The 14,651-nt window shown below is 40.3% G+C and overlaps 1 protein-coding gene across 1 annotated transcript in view; it reads right to left on the bottom strand.

Annotated features, from left to right (window-relative positions):
• Window positions 1-14,651, bottom strand: part of LOC108416232 (autotransporter adhesin BpaC-like) — an 87,692-nt gene that overhangs the window by 46,986 nt on the left and 26,055 nt on the right. Inside the window, exons 13-19 of the mRNA XM_037531384.1 lie at window positions 12,471-12,518; window positions 10,633-10,680; window positions 8,861-8,908; window positions 6,618-6,665; window positions 4,936-4,983; window positions 2,708-2,755; window positions 1,459-1,506 (exon numbers count right to left, since the gene is read on the bottom strand). Coding sequence (XP_037387281.1) covers window positions 1,459-1,506; window positions 2,708-2,755; window positions 4,936-4,983; window positions 6,618-6,665; window positions 8,861-8,908; window positions 10,633-10,680; window positions 12,471-12,518 — 336 coding nt within the window. The remainder of the gene's footprint in view (window positions 1-1,458; window positions 1,507-2,707; window positions 2,756-4,935; window positions 4,984-6,617; window positions 6,666-8,860; window positions 8,909-10,632; window positions 10,681-12,470; window positions 12,519-14,651) is intronic.

Genomic DNA, 14,651 nt, shown 5'->3' with positions numbered 1-14,651 from the left:
ATTACAGAGTGTTCAGTGTGATGATTAGAGAGTGTTCAGTTGGATGATTACAGAGTGTTCAGTGTGATGATTACAGAGTGTTCAGTGTGATGATTACAGAGTGTGCATTGTATTGATTACAGAGTGTTCAGTGTGATGATTACAGAGTGTTCATTGTGATGACTACAGAGTGTTCAGTGTGATTAGAGTGTTCAGTGAGATGATTAGAGAGTGGTCAGTGTGATGATTACACATTGTGCGTTGTGTTGATTACAAAGTGTTCAGTGTGATGATTACAGAGTGTTCAGTGTGATTAGCGTGTTCAGTGAGATGATTAGAGAGTGTTCATTGTGATGTTTACAGAGTGGTCAGTGTGATGATTACAGAGTGGTCAGTGAGATGATTAGAGAGTGTTCAGTGTGATGTTTACAGAGTGGTCACTGTGATGATTACAGAGTTGTCACTGTGATGATTACAGAGTGGTCAGTGAGATGATGAGAGAGTGCTCAGTGTGATGATTGCAGAGTGTTCAGTGTGATGATTGCAGAGTGTTCAGTGTGATGATTACAGAGTGTTCACTTTGATGATTGCAGAGTGTTCACTTTGATGATTGCAGAGTGTTCAGTGTGATGATTAGAGTGTTCAGTTTGATGATTAGAGATTGTTCAGTGGGCTGATTAGAGAGTGTTCATGTGATGATAAGAGGGTGTTTAGTGTGAAGATTAGAGAGTGGTCAGTGAGATGATTACAGAGTGTTCATTGTGATGATTACAGAGTGTTCAGTGTGATTAGAGTGTTCAGTGAGATGATTAGAGAGTGTTCAATTTGATGATTGCAGAGTGTTCAGTTTGATGATTGCAGAGTGTTCAGTTTGATGATTGCAGAGTATTCAGTGTGATGATTACAGCGTGTTCAGTGTGATGATTACAGAGTGTTCAGTGTGATTAGAGTGTTCAGTGAGATGATTAGAGAGTGGTCAGTGTGATGATTACAGAGTGTTCAGTGTGATTAGAGTGTTCAGTGAGATGATTAGAGAGTGGTCAGTGTGATGATTAGAGAATGGTCAGTGTGATGATTACAGATTGGTCAGTGTGGTGATTACAGATTGTGTGGTGTTGATTAAAGAGTGTTCAGTGTGATGATTACAGAGTGTTCAGTGTGATTAACGTGTTCAGTGAGATGATTAAAGAGTGTTCAGTGTGATGTTTACAGAGTGGTCAGTGTGATGATTACAGAGTGGTCAGTGAGATGATTAGAGAGTGTTTAGTGTGATGATTACAGAGTGATCAGTGTGATGATTACAGAGTGGTCAGTGAGATGATTAGAGAGTTTTAGTGTGATGATTACAGAGTGGTCACTGAGATGATTAGAGAGTGTTCAGTGTGATGATTAGATAGTGTTCAGTGTGATTCAGTGTGGGGGGTTAGCATGTGTTTGGATGTCTGAATAGTGAAGTCTGACCTCTGACTGCTCACTTACTGTTAATAGCTGTAGCGTTGGCACCAGCAGAGTCCAGCGATGTAGAGGCTGAAAGAAAGAGAATGAGAACTTGGTAACTTTAATGTTTGATAAGTCAGAATATTGGATATTTAAAATAACTCTTTAGAATCATGATCAGGCTGAACATTGTCCAGGTGAACTAACAGCAATAGCACACATGCAGTTATTAGACTACTGATGGTATAAAATAGTATAAAAAGCAGTAAAAGGCTTTAAGCCTGAGCAATTGCACTCCACAAGCCCAGACAGGTCCAACATGCACTCCTTCTATGTTAGAGAGTGTTAAGTGTGATGACTAGAGAGTGTTCAGTGTGATGATTACAGAGTGTTCAGTGTGATGATTACAGAGTGTTCAATGTGATGATTAGAGAGTGTTCAGTGTGATGATTAGAGAGTGTTCGGTGTGCTGATTACAGAGTGGTCAGTGTAATGATTACAGATTGATCGTTGTGTTGATTAGAGATTATTCAGTGTGATGATTAGAGAGTGTTCAGTGTGATGATTACAGAGTGGTCAGTGTGATGATTATAGAGTGTTCAGTGAGATGATTACAGAGTGGTCAGTGAGATGATTAGAGAGTGTTTAGTGTGATGATTACAGAGTGTTCAGTGTGATGATTAGAGAGTGTTCAGTGTGATGATTAGTGTGTTCAGTGTGATGATTAGAGAGTGTTCAGCGTGATGATTGTAGAGTGTTCAGTGTGATGATTAGAGAGTGTTCAGTGTGCTGATTACAGAGTGTTCAGCCTGATGATTACAGAGTGTTAAGTGTGATTAAAGAGTGTTCAGTGTGATGATTAGAGAGTGTTTGGTGTGCTGATTAGTGTATTCAGTGTGATGATTAGAGAGTGTTCAGTGTGATGATTAGTGAGTTTTCAGTATGATAATTAGAGAGTATACAGTGTGATGATTACAGTGTCTTCGATGTGATAGTTAGAGAGTGTTCATTGTGCTGATTACAGAGTGTTCAGTGTGCCGATTAGAGAGTGTGTTCAGTGTGATGATTAGAGTGTGTTCATTGTGATTAGAGAGTGTTCAGTGTGATGATTAGAGAGTGTTCAATTTGATGATTAGCGTGTGTTCAATGTGATGAGTAGAGTGTGTTCAATGTGATGATTAGAGAGTATTGAGTGTGATGATTAGATAGTGTTCAGTGTGATTCAGTGTGGGGGGTTAGCATGTGTTTGGATGTCTGAATAGTGAAGTCTGACCTCTGACTGCTCACTTACTGTTAATAGCTGTAGCGTTGGCACCAGCAGAGTCCAGCGATGTAGAGGCTGAAAGAAAGAGAATGAGAACTTGGTAACTTTAATGTTTGATAAGTCAGAATATTGGATATTTAATATAACTCTTTAGAATCATCATCAAGCTGAACATTGTCCAGGTGTACTAACAGCAATAGAACACATGCAGTTATTAGACTACTGATGGTATAAAATAGTATAAAAAGCAGTAAAAGGCTTTAAGCCTGAGCAATTGCACTCCACAAGCCCAGACAGGTCCAACATGCACTCCTTCTATTTTAGACGGTGTTCAACGTGATGATTAGAGTGTGTTCAGTGTGATGATTAGAGAGTGTTCGGTGTGCTGATTACAGAGGGGTCAGGGTAATGATTACAGATTGATCGTTGTGTTGATTAGAGATTATGCAGTGTGATGATTAGAGAGTGTTCAGTGTGATGATTACAGAGTGGTCAATGTGATGATTATAGAGTGTTCAGTGAGATGATTACAGAGTGGTCAGTGAGATGATTAGAGAGTGTTTAGTGTGATGATTACAGAGTGTTCAGTGTGATGATTAGAGAGTGTTCAGTGTGATGATTAGTGTGTTCAGGGTGATGATTAGAGAGTGTTCAGCGTGATGATTGTAGAGTGTTCAGTGTGATGATTAGATAGTGTTCAGTGTGCTGATTACAGAGTGTTCAGCCTGATGATTACAGAGTGTTAAGTGTGATTAAAGAGTGTTCAGTGTGATGATTAGAGAGTGTTTGGTGTGCTGATTAGTGTATTCAGTGTGATGATTAGAGAGTGTTCAGTGTGATGATTAGTGAGCGTTCAGTATGATAATTAGAGAGTATACAGTGTGATGATTACAGTGTCTTCGATGTGATAGTTAGAGAGTGTTCAGTGTGCTGATTACAGAGTGTTCAATGTGATGATTAGCGTGTGTTCAATGTGATGAGTAGAGTGTGTTCAATGTGATGATTAGAGAGTATTGAGTGTGATGATTAGAGAGTGTTCAGTGTGATGATTGCAGAGTGTTCAGTGTGATGATTAGAGAGTGTTCAGTGTGATGATTGCAGAGTGTTCAGCGTGATTAGAGTGTTCAGTGTGATTAGAGTGTTCAGTGAGATGATTACAGAGTGTTCAGTGTGATTAGAGTGTTCAGTGTGATGATTACAGAGTGGTCAGTGAGATGATTAGAGGGTGTTTAGTGTGATGATTACAGAGTGTTCAGTGTGATGATTAGAGAGTGTTCAGTGTGATGATTGCAGAGTGTTCAGTGTGATGATTAGAGAGTGTTCAGTGTGGTGATTACAGAGTGTTCAGTGTGATTAGAGTGTTCAGTGTGATTAGAGTGTTCAGTGAGATGATTACAGAGTGTTCAGTGTGATTAGTGTGTTCAGTGTGATGTTTAGAGAGTGTTCAGTGTGGTGATTACAGAGTGTCTAGTTTGATTAGAGTGTTCAGTGTGATTAGAGTGTTCAGTGAGATGATTACAGATTGTTCAGTGTGATTAGTGTGTTCAGTGTGATGTTTAGAGATTATTCAGTGTGATGATTAGAGAGTGTTCAGTGAGATGATTACAGAGTGTTCAGTGTGATTAGAGTGTTCAGTGTGATGATTAGAGAGTGTTTAGTGTGATGATTACAGAGTGGTCAGTGAGATGATTAGAGATTGTTTAGTGTGATGATTACAGAGTGGTCAGCATGATGATTACAGAGTGTTCAGTGTGATGATTGCAGAGTGTTCAGTGTGATGATTGCAGAGTGTTCAGTGTGATGATTAGAGAGTGTTCAGTGTGATGATTGCAGAGTGTTCAGTTTGATTAGAGTGTTCAGTGTGATTAGAGTGTTCAGTGAGATGATTACAGAGTGTTCAGTGTGATTAGAGTGTTCAGTGTGATGATTAGAGAGTGTTTAGTGTGATGATTACAGAGTGGTCAGTGAGATGATTAGAGATTGTTTAGTGTGATGATTACAGAGTGGTCAGCGTGATGATTACAGAGTGGTCAGCGTGATGATTACAGAGTGTTCAGTGTGATGATTACAGTGTTCGTTGTGATGTTTAGAGAGTATTGGGCATGATGATTACATAGTTTTCAGTGTGATTCAGTGTTATGATTAGAGAGAGTTCAGTGGGCTGATTAGAGATTGTTCAGTGTGATTCAGTGTGGGGGGTTAGCATGTGTTTGGGTGTCTGAATAGTGAAGTCTGACCTCTGACTGCTCACTTACTGTTAATAGCTGTAGCGTTGGCACCAGCAGAGTCCAGCGATGTAGAAGCTGAAAGAAAGAGAATGAGAACTTGGTAACTTTAATGTTTGATAAGTCAGAATATTGGATATTTAATATAAATCTTTAGAATCATCATCAAGCTGAACATTGTCCAGGTGTACTAACAGCAATAGAACACATGCAGTTATTAGACTACTGATGGTATAAAATAGTATAAAAAGCAGTAAAAGGCTTTAAGCCTGAGCAATTGCACTCCACAAGCCCAGACAGGCCCAACATGCACTCCTTCTATTTTAGACGGTGTTCAACGTGATGATTAGAGTGTGTTCAGTGTGATGATTAGAGAGTGTTCGGTGTGCTGATTACAGAGTGGTCAGTGTGATGATTATAGAGTGTTCAGTGTGATGATTACAGAGTGGTCAGTGAGATGATTAGAGAGTGTTTAGTGTGATGATTACAGAGTGTTCAGTGTGATGATTAAAGAGTGTTCAGTGTGATTAGAGTTATCAGTGAGATGATTAGAGAGTGGTCAGTGTGATTAGAGTGTTCAGTGTGATGATTAGAGAGTGTTTAGTGTGATGATTACAGAGTGGTCAGTGAGATGATTAGAGATTGTTTAGTGTGATGATTACAGAGTGGTCAGCGTGATGATTACAGAGTGTTCAGTGTGATGATTGCAGAGTGTTCAGTGTGATGATTAGAGAGTGTTCAGTGTGATGATTGCAGAGTGTTCAGTTTGATTAGCGCGTTCAGTGTGATTAGAGTGTTCAGTGAGATGATTACAGAGTGTTCAGTGTGATTAGAGTGTTCAGTGTGATGATTAGAGAGTGTTTAGTGTGATGCTTACAGAGTGGTCAGTGAGATGATTAGAGATTGTTTAGTGTGATGATTACAGAGTGGTCAGCGTGATGATTACAGAGTGGTCAGTGTGATGATTGCAGAGTGTTCAGTGTGATGATTAGAGAGTGTTCAGTGTGATGATTGCAGAGTGTTCAGTTTGATTAGAGTGTTCATTGTGATTAGAGTGTTCAGTGAGATGATTACAGAGTGTTCAGTGTGATTAGAGTGTTCAGTGTGATGATTAGAGAGTGTTTAGTGTGATGATTACAGAGTGGTCAGTGAGATGATTAGAGATTGTTTAGTGTGATGATTACAGAGTGGTCAGCGTGATGATTACAGAGTGTTCAGTGTGATGATTGCAGAGTGTTCAGTGTGATGATTAGAGAGTGTTCAGTGTGATGATTGCAGAGTGTTCAGTTTGATTAGAGTGTTCAGTGTGATTAGAGTGTTCAGTGAGATGATTACAGAGTGTTCAGTGTGATTAGAGTGTTCAGTGTGATGATTAGAGAGTGTTTAGTGTGATGATTACAGAGTGGTCAGCGTGATGATTACAGAGTGGTCAGCGTGATGATTACAGAGTGGTCAGTGTGATGATTAGAGAGACCCAGTCATTACTAAACACCTCCTACAGTGTTTTTTGACGACATCTTACAGGAGTTCAGACCACAAGGTCCATGGAGAAACACTGTCAGACTTTCAGCTGTGAGTCTGTACGTCTATGTGTGTGTGTGTGTGTGTGTGTGTGTGTGTGTGTGTGTGTGCCTGTGCGGGGGGAGGGGGGGGGGGTTAGCATGTGTTTGGGTGTCTGAATAGTGAAGTCTGACCTCTGACTGCTCACTTACTGTTAATAGCTGTAGCGTTGGCACCAGCAGAGTCCAGCGATGTAGAGGCTGAAAGAAAGAGAATGAGAACTTGGTAACTTTAATGTTTGATAAGTCAGAATATTGGATATTTAATATAAATCTTTAGAATCATCATCAAGCTGAACATTGTCCAGGTGTACTAACAGCAATAGAACACATGCAGTTATTAGACTACTGATGGTATAAAATAGTATAAAAAGCAGTAAAAGGCTTTAAGCCTGAGCAATTGCACTCCACAAGCCCAGACAGGTCCAACATGCACTCCTTCTATTTTAGACGGTGTTCAACGTGATGATTAGAGTGTGTTCAGTGTGATGATTAGAGAGTGTTCGGTGTGCTGATTACAGAGTGGTCAGTGTGATGATTATAGAGTGTTCAGTGAGATGATTACAGAGTGGTCAGTGAGATGATTAGAGAGTGTTTAGTGTGATGATTACAGAGTGTTCAGTGTGATGATTAAAGTGTGTTCAGTGTGATTAGAGTGATCAGTGAGATGATTAGAGAGTGGTCAGTGTGATGATTACAGAGTGGTCAGTGTGATGATTACAGAGTGGTCAGTGTGGTGATTACAGATTGTGTGTTGTGTTGATTAAAGAGTGTTCAGTGTGATTAGAGTGATCAGTGAGATGATTAGAGAGTGGTCAGTGTGATGATTACAGAGTGGTCAGTGTGATGATTACAGAGTGGTCAGTGTGATGATTACAGAGTGGTCAGTGAGATGATTAGAGAGTGTTTAGTGTGATGTTTACAGAGTGTTCAGTGTGATGATTACAGAGTGGTCAGTGAATGATTAGAGAGTGTTTAGTGTGACGATTACAGAGTGATCAGTGTGATGATTACAGAGTGGTCAGTGAGATGATTAGAGAGATTTAGTGTGATGATTACAGAGTGGTCAGTGAGATGATTAGAGAGTGTTCAGTGTGATGATTAGATAGTGTTCAGTGTGATGATTAGAGTGTTCAGTGTGAAGATTAGAGAGTGGTCATTGTGATGATTAGAGTGTTCAGTGTGATGATCAGAGTGTTCAGCGTGATGATTAGAGATTGTTCAGTGGGCTGATTAGAGAGTGTTCAGTGGGGTGATTAGAGAGTGTTCAGTGGGCTGACTAGAGAGTGTTCATGTGATGATTAGAGTGTGTTTAGTGTGAAGATTAGAGAGTGGTCAGTGAGATGATTACAGAGTGTTCAGTGTGATGATTAGAGAGTGTTCAGTTGGATGATTACAGAGTGTTCAGTGTGATGATTACAGAGTGTTCAGTGTGATGATTACAGAGTGTGCGTTGTGTTGATTAGAGAGTGTTCAGTGGGCTGATTAGAGAGAGTTCAGTGGGCTGATTAGAGAGAGTTCAGTGGGCTGATGAGATAGTGTTCATGTGATTAGGGGGTGTTTAGTGTGAAGATTAGAGAGTGTTCAGTGTGATGATTAGAGTGTTCAGTGTGATGATTAGAGAGTATTCAGTGGGCTGATTAGAGAGTGTTCAGTGGGCTGATAAGAGAGTGTTCATGTGATGATTAGAGGGTGTTTAGTGTGAAGATTAGTGTGTGTTCATTGTGATGATTAGAGAGTGTTCAGTGTGATGATTACAGAGTGGTCAGTGAGATGATTAGAGATTGTTTAGTGTGATGATTACAGAGTGGTCAGCGTGATGATTACAGAGTGTTCAGTGTGATGATTGCAGAGTGTTCAGTGTGATGATTAGAGAGTGTTCAGTGTGATGATTGCAGAGTGTTCAGTTTGATTAGAGTGTTCAGTGTTATTAGAGTGTTCAGTGAGATGATTACAGAGTGTTCAGTGTGATTAGAGTGTTCAGTGTGATGATTAGACAGTGTTTAGTGTGATGATTACAGAGTGGTCAGTGAGATGATTAGAGATTGTTTAGTGTGATGATTACAGAGTGGTCAGCGTGATGATTACAGAGTGGTCAGCGTGATGATTACAGAGTGGTCAGTGTGATGATTAGAGAGACCCAGTCATTACTAAACACCTCCTACAGTGTTTTTTGACGACATCTTACAGGAGTTCAGACCACAAGGTCCATGGAGAAACACTGTCAGACTTTCAGCTGTGAGTCTGTACGTCTATGTGTGTGTGTGTGTGTGTGTGTGTGTGTGTGTGTGTGTGTGTGTGTGTGTGTGTGTGTGTGCCTGTGCGGGGGGAGGGGGGGGGTTAGCATGTGTTTGGGTGTCTGAATAGTGAAGTCTGACCTCTGACTGCTCACTTACTGTTAATAGCTGTAGCGTTGGCACCAGCAGAGTCCAGCGATGTAGAGGCTGAAAGAAAGACAATGAGAACTTGGTAACTTTAATGTTTGATAAGTCAGAATATTGGATATTTAATATAACTCTTTAGAATCATCATCAAGCTGAACATTGTCCAGGTGTACTAACAGCAATAGAACACATGCAGTTATTAGACTACTGATGGTATAAAATAGTATAAAAAGCAGTAAAAGGCTTTAAGCCTGAGCAATTGCACTCCACAAGCCCAGACAGGTCCAACATGCACTCCTTCTATTTTAGACGGTGTTCAACGTGATGATTAGAGTGTGTTCAGTGTGATGATTAGAGAGTGTTTAGTGTGATGATTACAGAGTGTTCAGTGTGATGATTAAAGAGTGTTCAGTGTGATTAGAGTGATCAGTGAGATGATTAGAGAGTGGTCAGTGTGATGATTACAGAGTGGTCAGTGTGATGATTACAGAGTGGTCAGTGTGGTGATTACAGATTGTGTGTTGTGTTGATTAAAGAGTGTTCAGTGTGATTAGAGTGATCAGTGAGATGATTAGAGAGTGGTCAGTGTGATGATTACAGAGTGGTCAGTGTGATGATTACAGAGTGGTCAGTGTGGTGATTACAGATTGTGTGTTGTGTTGATTAAAGAGTGTTCAGTGTGATTAAAGAGTGTTCAGTGTGATGATTAGACAGTGTTCGGTGTGCTGATTAGTGAGTGTTCAGTATGATAATTAGAGAGTATACAGTGTGATGATTACAGTGTCTTTGGTGTGATAGACAGTGTTCAGTGTGCTGATTACAGAGAGTTCAGTGTGCTGATTAGAGAGTGTTCAGTGTGATGATTAGTGTGTTCATTGTGATTAGAGAGTGTTCAGTGTGATGATTAGAGAGTGTTCAGTGTGATGATTAGCGTGTGTTCAATCTGATGAGTAGAGTGTGTTCAATCTGATGAGTAGAGTGTGTTCAGTGTGATGATTAGAGAATATTCAGTGTGATGATTAGTGGGTGTTTACTGTGATGATTAGAGAGTATTGAGTGTGATGATTAGAGAGTGTTCAGTGTGATGATTGCAGATGATTGCATGATTACAGAGTGTTCAGTGTGATTAGAGTGTTCAGTGAGATGATTACAGAGTGTTCAGTGTGATTAGAGTGTTCAGTGTGATGATTACAGAGTGGTCAGTGAGATGATTAGAGAGTGTTAGTGTGATGATTACAGAGTGGTCAGTGAGATGATTAGAGAGTGTTTAGTGTGATGATTACAGAGTGGTCAGTGAGATGATTAGAGATTGTTTAGTGTGATGATTACAGAGTGGTCAGCGTCATGATTACAGAGTGTTCAGTGTGATGATTGCAGAGTGTTCAGTGTGATTAGAGTGTTCAGTGAGATGATTACAGAGTGTTCAGTGTGATTAGAGTGTTCAGTGTGATGATTAGAGAGTGTTTAGTGTGATGATTACAGAGTGGTCAGCGTGATGATTACAGAGTGGTCAGCGTGATGATTACAGAGTGGTCAGTGTGATGATTAGAGAGACCCAGTCATTACTAAACACCTCCTACAGTGTTTTTTGACGACATCTTACAGGAGTTCAGACCACAAGGTCCATGGAGAAACACTGTCAGACTTTCAGCTGTGAGTCTGTACGTCTTTGTGTGTGTGTGTGTGTGTGTGTGTGTGTGTGTGCCTGTGCGGGGGGAGGGGGGGGGGTTAGCATGTGTTTGGCTGTCTGAATAGTGAAGTCTGACCTCTGACTGCTCACTTACTGTTAATAGCTGTAGCGTTGGCACCAGCAGAGTCCAGCGATGTAGAGGCTGAAAGAAAGAGAATGAGAACTTGGTAACTTTAATGTTTGATAAATCAGAATATTGGATATTTAATATAACTCTTTAGAATCATCATCAAGCTGAACATTGTCCAGGTGTACTAACAGCAATAGAACACATGCAGTTATTAGACTACTGATGGTATAAAATAGTATAAAAAGCAGTAAAAGGCTTTAAGCCTGAGCAATTGCACTCCACAAGCCCAGACAGGTCCAACATGCACTCCTTCTATTTTAGACGGTGTTCAACGTGATGATTAAAGATTGTTCAGTGTGATTAGAGTGATCAGTGAGATGATTAGAGAGTGGTCAGTGTGATGATTACAGAGTGGTCAGTGTGATGATTACAGAGTGGTCAGTGTGGTGATTACAGATTGTGTGTATTGTTGATTAAAGAGTGTTCAGTGTGATTAGAGTGATCAGTGAGATGATTAGAGAGTGGTCAGTGTGATGATTACAGAGTGGTCAGTGTGATGATTACAGAGTGGTCAGTGTGATGATTACAGAGTGGTCAGTGAGATGATTAGAGAGTGTTTAGTGTGATGTTTACAGAGTGTTCAGTGTGATGATTACAGAGTGGTCAGTGAATGATTAGAGAGTGTTTAGTGTGACGATTACAGAGTGGTCAGTGAGATGATTAGAGAGATTTAGTGTGATGATTACAGAGTGGTCAGTGAGATGATTAGAGAGTGTTCAGTGTGATGAATTGATAGTGTTCAGTGTGATGATTAGAGTGTTCATTGTGAAGATTAGAGAGTGGTCATTGTGATGATTAGAGTGTTCAGTGTGATGATTAGAGTGTTCAGCGTGATGATTAGAGATTGTTCAGTGGGCTGATTAGAGAGTGTTCAGTGGGCTGATTAGAGAGTGTTCAGTGTGATGATTAGTGTGTTCATTGTGATTAGAGAGTGTTCAGTGTGATGATTAGAGAGTGTTCATTGTGATGATTAGCGTGTGTTCAATCTGATGAGTAGAGTGTGTTCAATCTGATGAGTAGAGTGTGTTCAGTGTGATGATTAGAGAATATTCAGTGTGATGATTAGTGGGTGTTTACTGTGATGATTAGAGAGTATTGAGTGTGATGATTAGAGAGTGTTCAGTGTGATGATTGCAGATGATTGCATGATTACAGAGTGTTCAGTGTGATTAGAGTGTTCAGTGAGATGATTACAGAGTGTTCAGTGTGATTAGAGTGTTCAGTGTGATGATTACAGAGTGGTCAGTGAGATGATTAGAGAGTGTTTAGTGTGATGATTACAGAGTGGTCAGTGAGATGATTAGAGAGTGTTTAGTGTGATGATTACAGAGTGGTCAGTGAGATGATTAGAGAGTGTTTAGTGTGATGATTACAGAGTGGTCAGCGTGATGATTACAGAGTGTTCAGTGTGATGATTACAGAGTGGTCAGTGTGATGTTTACAGAGTGGTCAGTGTGATGATTACAGAGTGGTCAGTGAGATGATTAGAGAGTGTTTAGTGTGATGATTACAGAGTGGTCAGCATGATGATTACAGAGTGTTCAGTGTGATGATTAGAGAGACCCAGTCATTACTAAACACCTCCTACAGTGTTTTTTGATGACATCTTACAGGAGTTCAGACCACAAGGTCCATGGAGAAACACTGTCAGACTTTCAGCTGTGAGTCTGTATGTCTGTGTGTGTGTGTGTGTGTGTGCGCGTGTGTGTGTGTGCCTGTGCGGGGGGGGGGGGGGGGGGGGGGGGGTTAGCATGTGTTTGGGTGTCTGAATAGTGAAGTCTGACCTCTGACTGCTCACTTACTGTTAATAGCTGTAGCGTTGGCACCAGCAGAGTCCAGCGATGTAGAGGCTGAAAGAAAGAGAATGAGAACTTGGTAACTTTAATGTTTGATAAGTCAGAATATTGGATATTTAATATAATTCTTTAGAATCATCATCAAGCTGAACATTGTCCAGGTGTACTAACAGCAATAGAACACATGCAGTTATTAGACTACTGATGGTATAAAATAGTATAAAAAGCAGTAAAAGGCTTTAAGCCTGAGTAATTGCACTCCACAAGCCCAGACAGGCCCAACATGCACTCCTTCTATGTTAGAAAGTGTTAAGTGTGATGCATAGAGAGTGTTCAGTGTGATGATTACAGAGTGTTCATGTGATGATTAGAGGGTGTTTAGTGTGATGATTAGAGTGTTCAGTGTGATGATTAGAGTTTGTTCAGTGGGCTGATTAGAGAGTGTTCATGTGATGATTAGAGGGTGTTTAGTGTGAAGATTAGAGAGTGGTCAGTGAGATGATTACAGAGTGTTCAGTGTGATGATTAGAGAGTGTTCAGTTGGATGATTACAGAGTGTTCAGTGTGATGATTACAGAGTGTTCAGTGTGATGATTACAGTGTGTGCGTTGTGTTGATTACAGAGTGTTCAGTGTGATGATTACAGAGTGTTCATTGTGATGATTACAAAGTGTTCAGTGTGATTAGAGTGTTCAGTGTGATGATTAGAGAGTGTTCAGTGTGATGATTAGAGAGTGTTCAGTGTGATGATTAGAGAGTGTTCAGTGTGATGATTAGAGTCATCAGTGTGATGCTTAGAGATTTTTCAGTGGGCTGATTAGAGAGAGTTCAGTGGGCTGATTAGAGAGAGTTCAGTGGGCTGATTAGAGAGAGTTCAGTGGGCTGATTAGATAGTGTTCATGTGATGATTAGAGGGTGTTTAGTGTGAAGATTAGAGAGTGTTCAGTGTGATGATTAGAGTGTTCAGTGTGATGATTAGAGATTGTTCAGTGGGCTGATTAGAGAGTATTCATTGGGCTGATTAGAGAGAGTTCAGTGGGCTGATTAGAGAGAGTTCAGTGGGCTGATTAGAGAGAGTTCAGTGGGCTGATTAGAGAGAGTTCAGTGGGCTGATTAGATAGTGTTCATGTGATGATTAGAGGGTGTTTAGTGTGAAGATTAGAGAGTGTTCAGTGTGATGATTAGAGTGTTCAGTGTGATGATTAGAGATTGTTCAGTGGGCTGATTAGAGAGTATTCAGTGGGCTGATTAGAGAGAGTTCAGTGGGCTGATTAGAGAGAGTTCAGTGGGCTGATTAGAGAGAGTTCAGTGGGCTGATTAGATAGTGTTCATGTGATGATTAGAGGGTGTTTAGTGTGAAGATTAAAGAGTGTTCAGTGTGATGATTAGAGAGTGTTCAGTGTGATGACTAGAGTGTTCAGTGTGATGATTAGAGAGTGTTCAGTGTGATGATTAGGGAGTGTTCAGTGTGATGATTAGAGAGTGTTCAGTGTGATGATTAGAGAGTGTTTAGTGTGATGATTAGAGTGTTCAGTGTGATGATTAGAGATTGTTCAGTGGGCTGATTAGAGAGTGTTCATGTGATGATTAGAGGGTGTTTAGTGTGAAGATTAGAGAGTGGTCATTGAGATGATTACAGAGTGTTCAGTGTGATGATTAGAGAGTGTTCAGTTGGATGATTACAGAGTGTTCAGTGTGATGATTACAGAGTGTTCAGAGTGGTGATTACAGAGTGTGCGTTGTGTTGATTACAGAGTGTTCAGTGTGATGATTACAGAGTGTTCATTGTGATGATTACAAAGTGTTCAGTGTGATTAGAGTGTTCAGTGTGATGATTAGAGAGTGTTCAGTGTGATGATTAGAGAGTGTTCAGTGTGATGATTAGAGTGTTCAGTGTGATGATTAGAGTCTTCAGTGTGATGCTTAGAGATTGTTCAGTGGGCTGATTAGAGAGTGTTCAGTGGGCTGATTAGAGAGTGTTCAGTGTAATGATTAATGAGTGTTCAGTGTGATGCTTAGAGATTGTTCAGTGGGCTGATTAGAGAGAGTTCAGTGGGCTGATTAGAGAGAGTTCAGTGGGCTGATTAGAGAGAGTTCAGTGGGCTGATTATATAGTGTTCATGTGATGATTAGAGGGTGTTTAGTGTGAAGATTAGAGAGTGTTCAGTGTGATGATTAGAGTGTTCA

The sequence above is a fragment of the Pygocentrus nattereri genome, chromosome 20 (assembly GCF_015220715.1).
Source record: "Pygocentrus nattereri isolate fPygNat1 chromosome 20, fPygNat1.pri, whole genome shotgun sequence".
Taxonomy (NCBI): domain Eukaryota; kingdom Metazoa; phylum Chordata; class Actinopteri; order Characiformes; family Serrasalmidae; genus Pygocentrus; species Pygocentrus nattereri.
Note: the sequence above shows the minus strand (reverse complement) of the source record. Positions and strands in the feature narration are given on the sequence as shown.